General features: G+C 44.1%; 1 protein-coding gene across 4 annotated transcripts in view; it reads right to left on the bottom strand.

The window, feature by feature from the left end:
* The window catches only part of CDH4 (cadherin 4), a 673,109-nt gene that overhangs the window by 12,704 nt on the left and 646,848 nt on the right, over window positions 1-13,557 (bottom strand). For all 4 annotated transcript variants that reach the window (XM_073309188.1, XM_073309187.1, XM_073309190.1 and 1 more), the window contains 3 exons: window positions 11,054-11,287; window positions 9,317-9,550; window positions 669-808 (listed from right to left, as the gene is read on the bottom strand). In XM_073309188.1, the coding sequence (XP_073165289.1) occupies window positions 669-808; window positions 9,317-9,550; window positions 11,054-11,287 (608 nt within the window). The remainder of the gene's footprint in view (window positions 1-668; window positions 809-9,316; window positions 9,551-11,053; window positions 11,288-13,557) is intronic.

Genomic DNA, 13,557 nt, shown 5'->3' on the forward strand with positions numbered 1-13,557 from the left:
TTTAGACATTTCTTACAAATTAAGGCCAGAAATTAAGAGAAATGAAAGGCACATTAGAGACTATTAAGGAAATACAGAAAATGCCCAAGGCTCAAGCAAACCCTGAGGCCCTGGGACCCAGGGGAGGGTGGTAGCTGCTATCTGATTTTATGCAGGCATCTAAATGGAAAATACACAATTTTAATTATTAAAATAACAGAAATATTGTTTATATGTTAGTGTCAATATGTTGGTTTATCAAATTTTCCCCAGCAGATAGGCTTATGTGGATAAATGCTACACCTGTCCCACGTCACTGTCCAACATGCCTGGAAATGTCCCATCCATGGTGCATTGTCCCAGCTACATACAATGGACCAAGCTGCTTCTTATATATGCTCGTGCAACACCACTGAAGCCAACAGAGTTGCACAGGCATAAATGAGGAAAGAACTTGAACCTGTGCATATAAATCAATGACCCCCCCACCCCCAGAATAAACTGTAACTTCTAGTACACCTCTGTATCAGCTAATGTAAATCTCGTGGCTACACGCTGGCCAGGATGAGCCTGGCAGCCACTGCTTATCTAAAATATCAAACTTGAGAGCAGAATGAAGATTGTGAGGTTTGTAAGATGCAGAGAAACAACTCTGGGTGACCCCAGGCTGAGTGTTCAGCTCTCCTCACCTGGTCTTCCTCTCCACCTCCCTCTTCATCGTATTTCAGAATATTGTCCCTCACATCATCTTCAGGGTCGATCAGAAGTTGCTTCGTATGCCTCTCCTTTTCCCTGCGTTTCATCCACACCACAAACAGCAAGACCATGGCTGCAACAATGAATGACAGGAGCCAGAGTAGTGAGATTTCACATAGCACACGGACAAACTACATCGGTTGAAAGGAGCATGTTAAAACACCCTAACCTCTCCCCTCCCCCGCTTCCCTAACAAAGAGCTACATCCTGATTTATTCACCCAGAAGCAGCAGAGGTATGTACCATCTCTGTGCTATTAGTTCCATTTTGTTACGGCTACATTTATAGCAGTGTTAGCGGTTAATGCTGTGGTAAATAGAGCTGGGGGCACGGCTGACTTTTGGGTTTACTGGTAGTTCCAAAAAACGGAAAAGAAAAATCATTATGGGCGGAACGGAAACCCAAACTTTTCAGCATATTTTGTTAATCAAAAATATCAGAAAAATTATATTCCTGGTTGAATGAAATTATTCATTTCAGGTATTTTAAATAAAACCAAAGCAAATGAAGGGCTAAATTCACAAGGTGCAAACCCCTTTTACTCAATAGCCCAGTGGCTAGGGCTTTCTCCTGAGATGTGGGACAGTCAGTTTCAGATGCCCACTCTAGAACAAGGGCTGGAACTCAGGTTTCTCCCTTCCCAGGTGAGTGCCCCAAACAGGCTATAGACGGATATCTTCCAGGCTGTCCTGTTGAAGCTGCTCCACTTTGTATAAGTAATTAAATATCCAGAGGAGCAGGGACTGGCCCCAGGGTCTCCCCCACTCCCCTCACCATAAGTGCCCTCACCGCTGTGTGATAGCATCATTCTGATTCTCTTTCTCTGGCGCTATGACCATTGAAGAATTTTATACAAAATGGAACAGCTTCAGCAAGCCGCCAAAATCAGCACAACAAATGTCACCCAATACCTCAATTGCTAGAATCCTCTGAATGTTTCAAGGTGTAATTTTTAACCAAACAAGCCTGGAATAAATTGCAAATGCAGTAACTTTTAGCATGGATTACAAATCCCAATATGATTGAGGAAGAATACTTACATTCTACTAGTAAGCTTCATGCATTCTTACCTGTTATTGCATGTTAAGAATATAAAAGGGATGGGGAGGTGTAGATTCCCCCAAAAGCTCTTTGCTACCCATATTCCTTTAAGCATGTTGATTGAGGCCAAGGCTGAAAGGAGCCACATGCATAATCCAAAAGAAAATGAACAGAAAATGGGAGAACAGTAGTGTTCTCCAAGCATTTATTCTAAAATGCAAGTGACTGCAAGAACTGAAGGATCAAGGAACAAGGAAAGGGGCATCAAGATGTTAAGAAGCAACCAAGCCACAGTCTAATGCCGAGCACTTTCACGAGTGGGTGATTTTCAGTGGCAGAACAATAATGCCCTTTGAGTTTATAAGACGACACTGCTGTGATCTTTCTTCCCCCTTAATGATCTGCAATTTACTCAGAAGGGATGTAATGGGGTGGATAACTTTAGTCCACATAATTCAATTTGGACTCATTCTCACTCTTTTTATGTGGGGGTGGAGGGGGAAGGGGGCTTTCTATATTTCCAAAATCACATTAACTAAAGCATTCAGATATGCTTTTTGGTGCCTGCTTGGAGAATGGTTCTAAGGATCTTTCAAATCCTTTCAGGGAGTGGTGCTGGGTTTCGCAGCACAAGGGAGTGCAAGACCAAGTCTGGTAACACAGAGCTAAGTTCTTGAGGCATCAGTTTTTATATACCAGGCTCAGGGCTGGCCCACAACGTTTTGGCACCTGAGGCGGGGAGCTCAAATGACGCCCCCATGCCTCCTCACTTGGGCCAAAACATTGAAAGATCTCAATTCTGCCTTCTTCCTGTTCTACTCCTCTCATGGTACTGCTCTGCTACCTACCCTAAAGGAGAACTAACAAATTAAAATGCCTTGTTCAAAAATTTTAAGTAACACTTAACTTTCAAATGCCTGAACAGCAAATGTAACTTTTCTTGTCTGCATAGTAAACACCCATTTTTTCATGTTCTGTGTGTATATAAATCTCCTCACTGTATTTTCCACTGAATGCATCCAATGAAGTGAGCTGTAGCTCACGAAAGCTTATGCTCAAATAAAGTGGTTAGTCTCTAAGGTGCCACAAGTCCTCCTTTTCTTTTTGCGAATACAGACTAACACGGCTGCTACTCTGAAACCTGTCATAGTAAACACTGGCATTTTTATCTGTTTGAATAATCAAAGTGGTGCTTTCCATGCCTTCTTGGTTGCAAAGATTTGCTTCCTGAAGGTCCACAGTCTGGGCCAGCTCATGCCGTTGAGATGGTTGCAAGGCCGACCAGCCTCTCCTGTGTCATTGTGAAGCGTAGCTGTAATTTTATTAACTTCAGGTTGGAGAAGCTGCTTTCTCCACTGGCAACTGTTACAGGAAGTGTTAGAAGTATGCGCAGAGAAACAAAAGCATTTGGAAAGAGGGTGGTCATCTTACTTGTGCACGTATATTCCAGAACAGCCTTTGGAGTTGATCCTGCTGAAATGTATCTTGAAAGGGCTTTCAGTTCATCACCTAAATCACTCGCATCAATAGCGCGCATGTCATCATGTGTCAACACTGTCTCTAGTGCCCTGCATTGCTGGTGTAGGTCTTCTTCAGATATAGTGAGGAGTTTGGAAATATCATACAACATCCCAAATATACTGCTGTGTTCCTTGAGTTGCATGAAAAGTTCTTCAACAGACTGTATTGCACAATCTAGCACCTGGTTAAAGAAGTCAACTTCTGTGCATCTAGAGCAGAGAGAATACATGCACCAGGAGCAGACACAATTTTCTACACTCCGGGTCTTAGTGGCGTCCCCCCCACAGTCTGGCACCTAAGGCGGCCGCCTCAGTTTGCCTCATGGTAAGGCCAGCCCTGGCCAGGTTGTAGTTAATCTCCCTGGTTCAGATGCTACAGTGACATAGGTAGGTAAATCATTCTTAAATCACAGGAAGATGTTTGCCACTTAAACAGCGTTACACAAACACGATGCTAGCTTCCAAGCTCTGTAACCTTGTTCTTCAAAGCCCCATCTCCCAGGGGCTGAACTTTCCAAAAAGGCTAACAGAGTGAGACACATTAGCAGCAGTAAGGACTCTCCCAGGTCTCCACTAACACTAGGTAATGCAACTCTCTTGTTGTTAGCTTTAAAAAAATTTCATCGTTATTCTAGTTTTTACTGGAATAACTGATATACAGCTGAGAAAAGAACAATCAGATTATGGCTCTGTCGCATTATTTTCACTAGGAAAAAATGTGTTTTTAACTGGTGATAGCTAACGTGCTAACTAGTATGCGGTAAAATCCTAGTGAAGACAAGGCAGCTTGTAGTTTTAACATGAGTTAGCAGACGCAGATACACCCTACGGTCCCTATAGTCTTTGCCTCACCCGGCTAACTCATATTAAAATCACAGATCACCTTGTCATCACTAAGATTTTACCTCATGTTCTTCCTACATATTAGCTAACTCGCCTTAAGAACACATCTTTTTCCCAAGTGAAGAGACACCTGCAGGGAGAATGCAGGGTTTTCAAATTCTGTTTGGAGGCTCTAGCTCTCCCCGGGTATTTAGCTGAACAATGGGAATGAACATTTCATATTTTGCTGTGTCTCGCTGTGGTTTTTAAAACATTTTTGCTCCTTGTCTCCTCATGGTGTCTCAGCATCACTTCCCTGAACACAAGAGGGAAAATGAGACAAACTTGGGCTGTGCAGACTCCAAGGGACTTGCAATCAAGGTGAGATATCCGATGTCCTTTCATCTAAAGTGGTTAGAAGCTTGGAGTTCTTCCTCTTTCTTTTCTTCTGAGTGCTACAGTATTTATACTGAACAAGAATTCACTGAAGTGAATAGAAGAGGACTGGACAACTAATTACTGCCATTGTGTGCCAACGGGCTGCCATCCCTGCCTGCTAGCTAACAGAACTGTTTTCAGATCATTCTGCATTTCTTTACAGCGTATCCTAGATCTATTCTGGAGTAAAAGAAAAATTTGAAAAAAAAGGTAACTCTTATCTCCCATGTAAAACCTCTTGACTATTTAGCAGATGACTCAAGTCATTTTTCCAGTCTCTCACAACAAGCTTCCTGCCTGGCACGCAAAGAAAATATTATAATGGTAGCAGGGTTTTTTTTTTTAATGCTACTTTTCCATCGAGTTTTTGGAAAAACGGTGCCATTAATGCCTTTACAGCTACCTTGAAAAAAAGACCTCAAAGTGTCAATAGCAGACGTCGTGCGTTCTCTCTCTCTCAGTCCTTTTATTCACCCGACAGAATGGGAAGCAGTATTACTGCTGTTAGATCCATTTTAACTCTGCATGTAGTTTTTCTTGAAATCTATTGTCTTCACCCTTCACAATTTTTTATTGCATAGTTCTTTCCTCAGGTGTGTTATCCTGGCAGCTAATATGTCAGGTATGAAGGGAAAAAAACATTGCACCAAGGTAAAAGAAAGAAACTTTCTACCACTTGCAACCACAGCTACAACGAGTCCTGTGGCACCTTATAGACTAACAGACGTATTGGAGCATAAGCTTTCGTGGGTGAATACCCACTTCATCGGATTCACCCACGAAAGCTCATGCTCCAATACGTCTGTTAGTCTATAAGGGGCCACAGGACTCTTTGCCGCTTTTACAGATCCAGACTAACACGGCTATCCCTCTGATACTTGAAACCACAGCTAGTGTATCCTATTCAGCTAGTCAGTGGCGAATTTAGAGTTAGTGGGGTCCTGTGCGCAGCTTCATTTTCAGCCCCCCACCCCCTCAGGACCCAGCCAAGAAAAAGAACATTCTCTTGTAGTAATGGGAAGTAAATGAAAATAAAGTGAGGTATCTGGATTGGGGCAGGGGGTTGGGGTACTAGAGGGGTGTGTGGAGGGCAGGCTCTGGGAGGAAGTTTAGGTGCAGAATGCAGGCTCTGGACTGGGGCAGGGGGTTGGGGTATGGGAGAGGGGCAGGGGGGCGGTGCTTATCTCGGGTGACCTGACTCCCAAAGCAAAGGGCACAGACGCTCCTCTGGCAGCGGCTCCTAGGCGGGGTGGGCTGGGGCGGTCTCTGTATGCCGCTGCCCCCACAGCCAATGGGAGCTGTGGAGTCCGCAGGAACATGCTGGCCGCTTCCGGGAGTGAAGTGGCGTTGAGGAAGGAAGGGAGGCAGAGTGGGCAGGGACCTGCCTTAGCCCTGCTGCTGGCACATCTCTGTACACCCCTTGGAGGGAGGGGGGCAGCGGATCTCCATGCACTGCTTGGGACAGGGGCAGCGCATGGAACCGCCTCCCTCCTCCTCCTGCCCCGCGCCCACCAGGGGCGTGCAGAGACATGCCAGCAGCTGGCTGCTTCTGGGAGCAGTGTGGGACCACTGGCCATGGCATGCAGGATATTTGTCCTGTATTTTGGGGGCCCCCCACATCATTGGGTGCCCTGTGCCACCACACAGTTTTGTTCATGGTAAATCCGCTCCTGCAGCTAGTGTATCCTATTGCTTGGTCTGCCTTATAAAGCCTGACCTGTCTGACTCCAGAATGGAATTACGGAGCAAAAAAATCACATGTGCCTTTTCCCACACCATCGTTCAGAGGCCACAGTGTAAAATATATCTTTAAAAATAAAAAGGTGAGACAGTAGGACAATGTAACTGAAAAGCTCTTCTCATCACAAATTACATTTTTCATCCTTGATAGAGGCCTTTGCAGCTCTTGAACATTAAAGAAGTCAATTAGAATGACAATGAATGTAAAAATAAGCTTTTGTAATAAAAACCATAATTTAAAATGGGCTAATGTATCTGACAATGAAAAAGGAATATCTTAAATCAAGTGTCTGTCAGCTGAAGTTAATTTTAGTCAATAGAATTTTCAAGTGTTTAAATCACACTTTCGAGCTGGATTTATACAAGAGGCAGCAAAAGGAAGCCTTGTGGTCTGTTGCTTCTGTTACTTCTGTTTTACAAAGTTTTACTATGCTTTCATTCTTTTTTATAAAAAGGAGTACTTGTGGCACCTTAGCGACTAACACTAAAGGCCAACATTTCATCTGATGGGGCTTAAATCGGGCCTGCCTACGCCAACACATCACGCAACTGCAAAAACCACACCTGCTTATTACAACGGACAATCACGCTGTGCCTGGACACGCACTGTGCCTGGACACACCACTGCCTGTCACTATGTGCAAATGCAGGGGTAGCTCCCCCAGGACTTGCAGCTTATGTTTATGTTGGAAGAGGTGACCATAAAAAAAGCATTAAAAATGTAGATGTAGGGACCAGATAACCCTTTGTACCCTGTGTAGATAATAAGGCACAGATTTTCAGAGATGAGTGTGACAAATGTGCATCACATTTTATTCTACAACTACCACACTTTCATGAGACTTTTCCCCATGCCCACATGGACAGTTAGCTGCGTAGCTGGGCATGTGCAGATGCAAATCCCCTGCTTTAATGCTCCACCTTGGCATTTGCATGTATAAATTATATATACAACTGTGTGCTCCCATCATTGAAACTCAAGCCCTAGAGGGTTGCGTGTATGGCCAATGGTATCCCACTCTCCTAATGTACCATAGCATAGATATATTAGGCAGCATTCACAGCATCAGTTGCTCTGCCTGCTCTCCATTTAAACACATTGGGGGTAAATATTAAGCGTGATTTAGCACCAGAACTCCCATTAACTTTAATGGGAGTCCCACAGTTTCATCCTGCGTTTCCTGATGAATATTTACCTCATTGTACATTTCAGTGCTTCTTTTCATCCGTCCCTACTGTGCCAACTCCTGCTTGAAGTTATAATGATATCATTTTTATTTTTAAATGTGTATACATTCAGTTAATGTTAGTGCTCATGAAAGCCCAGGAATGACGGTGCTGCTAGAAACAGGGCATCTTCCCCTTAAACCACTGTGATACAGCCTCTCGCAACTCTTTCAGCAAGCCTGTGAATAGCAAATGCTTCTTGCTGACAGTATGAAACTGTGCTCAGATACTACAATGGTAAGGGCTGTTCGAGAACCTGAATTAGAAGAGAACACAATGACAGAACTCTATTTTTACCATCCCTAGAACCATCCATAAAAACTATAACTTTGCAAATGAATGAAGGTGGTTAGCTTGCATGAGAAGTAAATGATAGTAGACAGAAATCAAGATTTCTACAGGTATTTAGGCTTCATTCAGCCTAACTGAGTTAGGTGCCTAAGTCTCATTTTCAAAAGTGATTTAGGCTCTTAGGAGCCTCTCACTGAAAGACAGTGGGACTTCAGCTTTTGAAAATGAGATTTAGTCTCCTAAATTAGTTAGGTGTTGCAATACTGAATAGCACAACACCTAAATACCTGTAAAATTCTGGGCCAAGTAGTCTAATCCGACTCCCTCTCTCTGTCTCTTGCTCACTCTGAATAGCTCTCTCATGTTCACCGTACATTTCTCTTTGCTGCCTGCATCTTTTGGGCAGGTGCTCTGCGGTCTCTCCAACTATTGGTGGCCTGCCTCTGCTGATGCTGGCAAGTAATGGGTGTTAGGTGTGCTCTGAGTGCACACCTGTAGGATTGGGTCTGGCTGACAAGACAGATGTTCCCCTGCCTGGTTTGAGAATCTGACTTCAGAGCCCAGGGGGCTTCATCTTCAACCAGGGCTCCGAGAGACTCATTAGCTGGGGAGTGGCATCAGCACTTCAGTGGCTTGCGAATGATGACTGGAGGAATGTTATGTACCTAGCGGTCTTAGGTGCCTCCAGGATTAGGTGACAGCAGCTTTGAAAATATAAGTGACACCTAAATGATGGACGTAGGCGCCTAAAGGGGCAGACAGAGACTTAAGTATCATTAAGGATCTGGCTCAAAATGTTGTGTGTTAGTGATTCAGTCCATTCTGCTTACATTTTAGTGATGGCGGTTTGAATGCAAAAGAATGAATCACCAGCAATCTGGTCTGCACCTTCCACCCTTTGTATGAAGCTGGTATGCATCTTGAAAGATTAGCATATAAGAGTGAGACTAGGGAGGAGGCGGGCAGGAAGGGAAGTGGAACACTAACGCTTGTACATCACTCCTAGGTGTACCTCTTTTGCCAACAGCATTTCCAGAAACAATGTCACATAAGGGTAACCTGGCAGAAGGATGGACACAGAGGTGTTTTGAGTGGGCTGCTCGGCACCAAATATTTTCTGTTTTGCTCAGGTACCAATTCTCTATAATACATAAATAAATAATAAAGGAGTCCAAAGTACAGCATCACTTGGACCATGATTCACTGTAAATATTTTGCACAAGAGTTTGCTTCCAACCTGTTGCTTCTCATATTGTTTGATGATGCAGCTGCTAACTTAAAAGGAGACTATGCCACCTTAAATGACAGTCCTGGCTTTATGGCCCATTTTCTTGGCCACAGCTGAATTGTTACAGTGCAGTCAATCAGTCAAATCTCTAGGAGAGAATGGAATTTGGTTGCTCTGTGATCTACCGGGGGGATCTGCTCATAAACCTTCCATTTCAATCAGAATGATTCTGGCTTAAGATTTCTGCACACGTGTTACCTGCTGCAACACTTACTTAGTAAAATAATGATGCATATCAAGATCGCTATGATGGCACCTGTTCCCAGTCCAGCGGCAGCGACGGCCCCGATGGTAGTGCAGTCTCCATTCTCGTCACATGGACACACCTTCACTTTAATGATGGAAGTGTTGTACAAGGGAGGGTTCCCCGAATCCGTCACAACAATTGGGACATCATACACGCCAGCCTCCAGATACATTATTCTCAAACTGAGCTGGGCATAGTCACCTGGGGGCAACAGAAACAGACAGACTGACAGCAGCTCTGACAGAGGTGCTATAAACGGTATTAATATATTGGAAACTCCACTCTCAGATTAGCTCAGTGAAAAAAAGTCTAACCAGGCTACAACACCCTACTCCACATCTGAACCACTTGAGCACCAGACTGTTTTCCTGAAGTCTTGTTGAATGGTCAGCCTGCCAAGACTAACAGGGTGAACAAGATGCGTCACGCATGCTTCATTTCAAAGTAATGCCAGTTCCCTATACTATTAATCCAGCTTGATGTCGTTAGAAAACCAGTGGTCAGTTGCTTGAATTTAAAAACTGATGGCAAGGAACTAGTGAAGCACGTATGATAATGTTGAAAATTGGCTGGCCAGATTTGGGATATCAGTGGTAAAATGCCTTTGCACCTCCCCAGTTCTGGGCTGTAACAGGGTCACTATGCTGGGGCTCTGCTCATATATTCTCCTGCCCCAATATTTTTGCACAGCCCTATCCAGTCATTTTATTTCTTCCTGCCTTTCCTTCCTATTGCTACACATGTAATGACTACAAGAGGTGCTGGATTGGCAGGTTAGGAGACTGAGATGATGTCTACGCTATGGAGACTACACCAGCATAGGTATGGTGCCGTAGCTATGCCGGCATAACCCATAGTGTAGACACAACCTACACCCATGGAAGGGGTTTTTCTGTCACTGTGCAACAGCACATCCCCAAGCAACAGTGGTTGCATAGACAGAGGCATTCTTCTGTTGACACAGCTGTGTCTACACTGGGGGTTAGGCCAGCAGAGCTATGGCACTGGAGGTGTGTGTGTTTTCTCACACCCTGACCAACTATGTCGCCCTAACTTTTAAGTGTAGGCCAAGTCTGAATCCCTCTTTTCAGCCACTGAACAAGCAGCTTTCTCATGCCACCCTGGCAGAGTGTCTCACACCTGGCCTGAAGGGATCAGCTTTTAAGACAAGAGGGTAGTTCGGTTTCCACGACACGTCCATTCCTTTCCTTCAACGCTGAAACCGCCAGTAAGTGGGCCAATTAGAGCCAACTGAGGTTGCATGCCGCTATTTAAAAATCCTGCACATACTGGTAATCTTCACACTTACCTAGCCCACCTGGTTCCATGGTAAATTGCCTTTAAGCAATTATGGTCAGAGAAATGAACATTGATCGTGATTGTGGCTCATGACAATTACACTGGAACATAAGGAAGACTGATAATAGCTTTTTTTCCCCTTGGCCATCACGGATGATTTATACCCAGTTCAGTCCTGATAACTGTTCATAATTATGAACTGCATTAAAAAAGCCAAGTGCCAAAGCTCTTAGAATTATGCTACAGGTCTGATACAAATCATTTCTGATTAGCTATCTTGTCTATAATGCTCGACATAATGTGCTTAAAAAAATCAGACAAAGAAGCAGGGAAGTTTGCAACTGTACGCGGTCCTCATTAGTGCACAGGATTCCAAGTGTCCTCAGGATTGCCCGCCCCATTTACCATTTAGCCTTGTTATGGTCCAGTTCTTCCTGACTGCAGATGGCACACTTGGCAGCTCAAAGACAAAGGGTCCAACATTTGGATCGATGTCAGCATCTGCGGCTGTTATGTTGATGACATTCAGGTTTGGCTTTTCACAGATCTGCGCCTCCTTTGGCAGAAGCTCAGGAGCGTTATCATTGATGTCAATTAGATAAATCTGCAGAGAGCCAGTGCCACTTGCTGGGGGGACACCTGAACGGGAGAGGCAGATTCAAATGAGTAACGACAAATACAGCACACAAAGTGGCATGCACAACGATGCTAACCCCCACGCCCTTGGAAAACCTTACAGCTCCACGCACAAGCGTGGAGGAGGCCTGAAGGATTTTTTTGTTGCTTCCCCCTTAGATTCCTAGTGATTTCCTTGTCCCTGTGTGAAATCTTACAAGATGTATCATTAAAACCTTCCAAGTTCTCATGAAAAATGCTGTTTTGTTCCATTGAGTAAAACGGAGCTGTTCCATGATTTTACACTGGACCCCATGTTACACAACTCCCATGTTAACTGTGTAGTTACAGTGTGTCCCCATCATACTGGGCAGGCAAGTCATTCGGTAAGAGGGAGGAAGAGTTAACAAGAAGGCAGGAGTCCCTAAGGCAAGATATTTGGTATTAGCATTATAGCTATTCGTAGTGATTTGTTGGTAGGGGAACAGAGACATTCAGAATTGGGCAAGCCAAAACTCAGAGTCCAGGTCTCATTTTCTCCAAAGCCCCGAAGTTTGGGAGACAGTCAAATAAATGGTTCCAGGTTCGGCTCAGTTCTCTAGAGAAGGGCTGAATCTGCAATGGTTTCATTCTGCATAACCTGGTTGGTTAGATTTCAGTTTTGCTAAACCATACCCAGGATCTGGGTCTCATTTTATTCAACCCCCAAACCGGTAGGAGGCTGGGGTTGAATAATTTTTACTAATTTCTGTTTGGGAGGAAAGAGGGGGAGGGCTGAAGCAAGATGGGGACGGGGCGGGGATAAGAAAGAAGAAACAGATGTGGGGTCAAAGATGAAAAGAAGTGTAATTCACTGGTCAGGATGTGCTACGTGTCCCCCTCTCTGTCCAATCCACAGATGATATGGTTTTATTATGGCTTTTAGGCAGTCTCTCTGATTGCCAGATGCTGGGACTGGACAACAGGGGATGGATCACTTGATAATTGCCATGTTCTGTTCACTCCCTTTGAAGCATCTGGCACTGGTGGGAGACAGGATACTGGGCTACTGGTCTGACCCAATATGACCATTCTTATGTTTTTAGTTCAAGCTGGAGAGACACCTGTGTTTAGGTCTGAAGTCCTTGGTTCAATCCCCCGTGTGTTGGTCCAGATGGTCTCTGTCACAAAAACACATTATGATTCTACCCAAACCATGCAAAAATAGATAGTCCCACTAAATATATCCTCCTCCTTTTCAATTCTAAACCTTGTTCCAAGTAGCAGGGGTGCTGTGCATCTTCCTGACACAAAGGTCTCAGTCCTGCAATCCTTACTCAGATGAGTAGTCCCATTGACTTCAGTTGAACTGTTTGCCTGAGTAAGGCTAAGTCATGTAAAGTTATCTGGATCAGGCTCTTAGTTTTTGTTTTACTTTTTAAGATTAAAAGCTTAATCTTAATCACCATGTCCTGTGAAATCCTCTGCAAAGGTCTGGTTCTTCTGCTTTCCTAGCCCTGCATGCTTCAATAACCGTCCCTCTAACAAGAAAAACAGCTAGTTTTCTTTTAAATGGTTCAGTGTTTTTCATTTCCCCCCACCCCTGAACTGCAGGCGGTTTTGTTCCAGGCCTCTACACTACTTATTTCCTCAAAGAGCTCTGCCTCAGTAATTTTTTTTAAGCTTATATTTTCAATTCATGGTCCCTTCTTCCTAGTGCTGGCATGAAACAAACTAAAAAAACACCACTTTTCCCATCATTCCACGATGCTTTCTGTTTGTTTAGGAATTCTCTATCAAACAAGTATAGCCGCTCAAAAAATCAGCTCAAATAAGCTGCTCAAAATGGAAAATGAGCTGACTTCTCTATCAAACAAGTTTAGGACTTCTTCTATCAAACAAGGACGTGCTCCTTGCTTGTTTTTGCTGACTGTGGGGTCTCAAAGACCCTGGTGGAGCCCTGAAAATCCCTCTCCCATGATTCCTTCATTCTCCCTCCCAACCTTTTACCACAGACACCATCCTTTCGCCCATGGAGCTCTGCATAGGCCTCCCTTTAGAACAAACATCCTTAATCAGCCCTGGAGTTTGCTGCAGAGAGATGCAAAGCCCATGGGGCTACAAAGGCTGTACATGCAACAGAGTTGTTGTTAGTATCTTCTGTGGAAAAGCATAGGTGATTTTTCCTGTTTACATGATGCCCAGAATTTAGGACTGACTACAGACTTTACATGGGCTTCTGCATCTTTAGGTTCACGTTTTTAAAGGGTCTTTAAAATAAGCTTCCAATACTAGGAGGCAGTAATACAGACGTG

Source organism: Lepidochelys kempii, chromosome 13 (assembly GCF_965140265.1).
Source record: "Lepidochelys kempii isolate rLepKem1 chromosome 13, rLepKem1.hap2, whole genome shotgun sequence".
Lineage (NCBI taxonomy): Eukaryota > Metazoa > Chordata > Testudines > Cheloniidae > Lepidochelys > Lepidochelys kempii.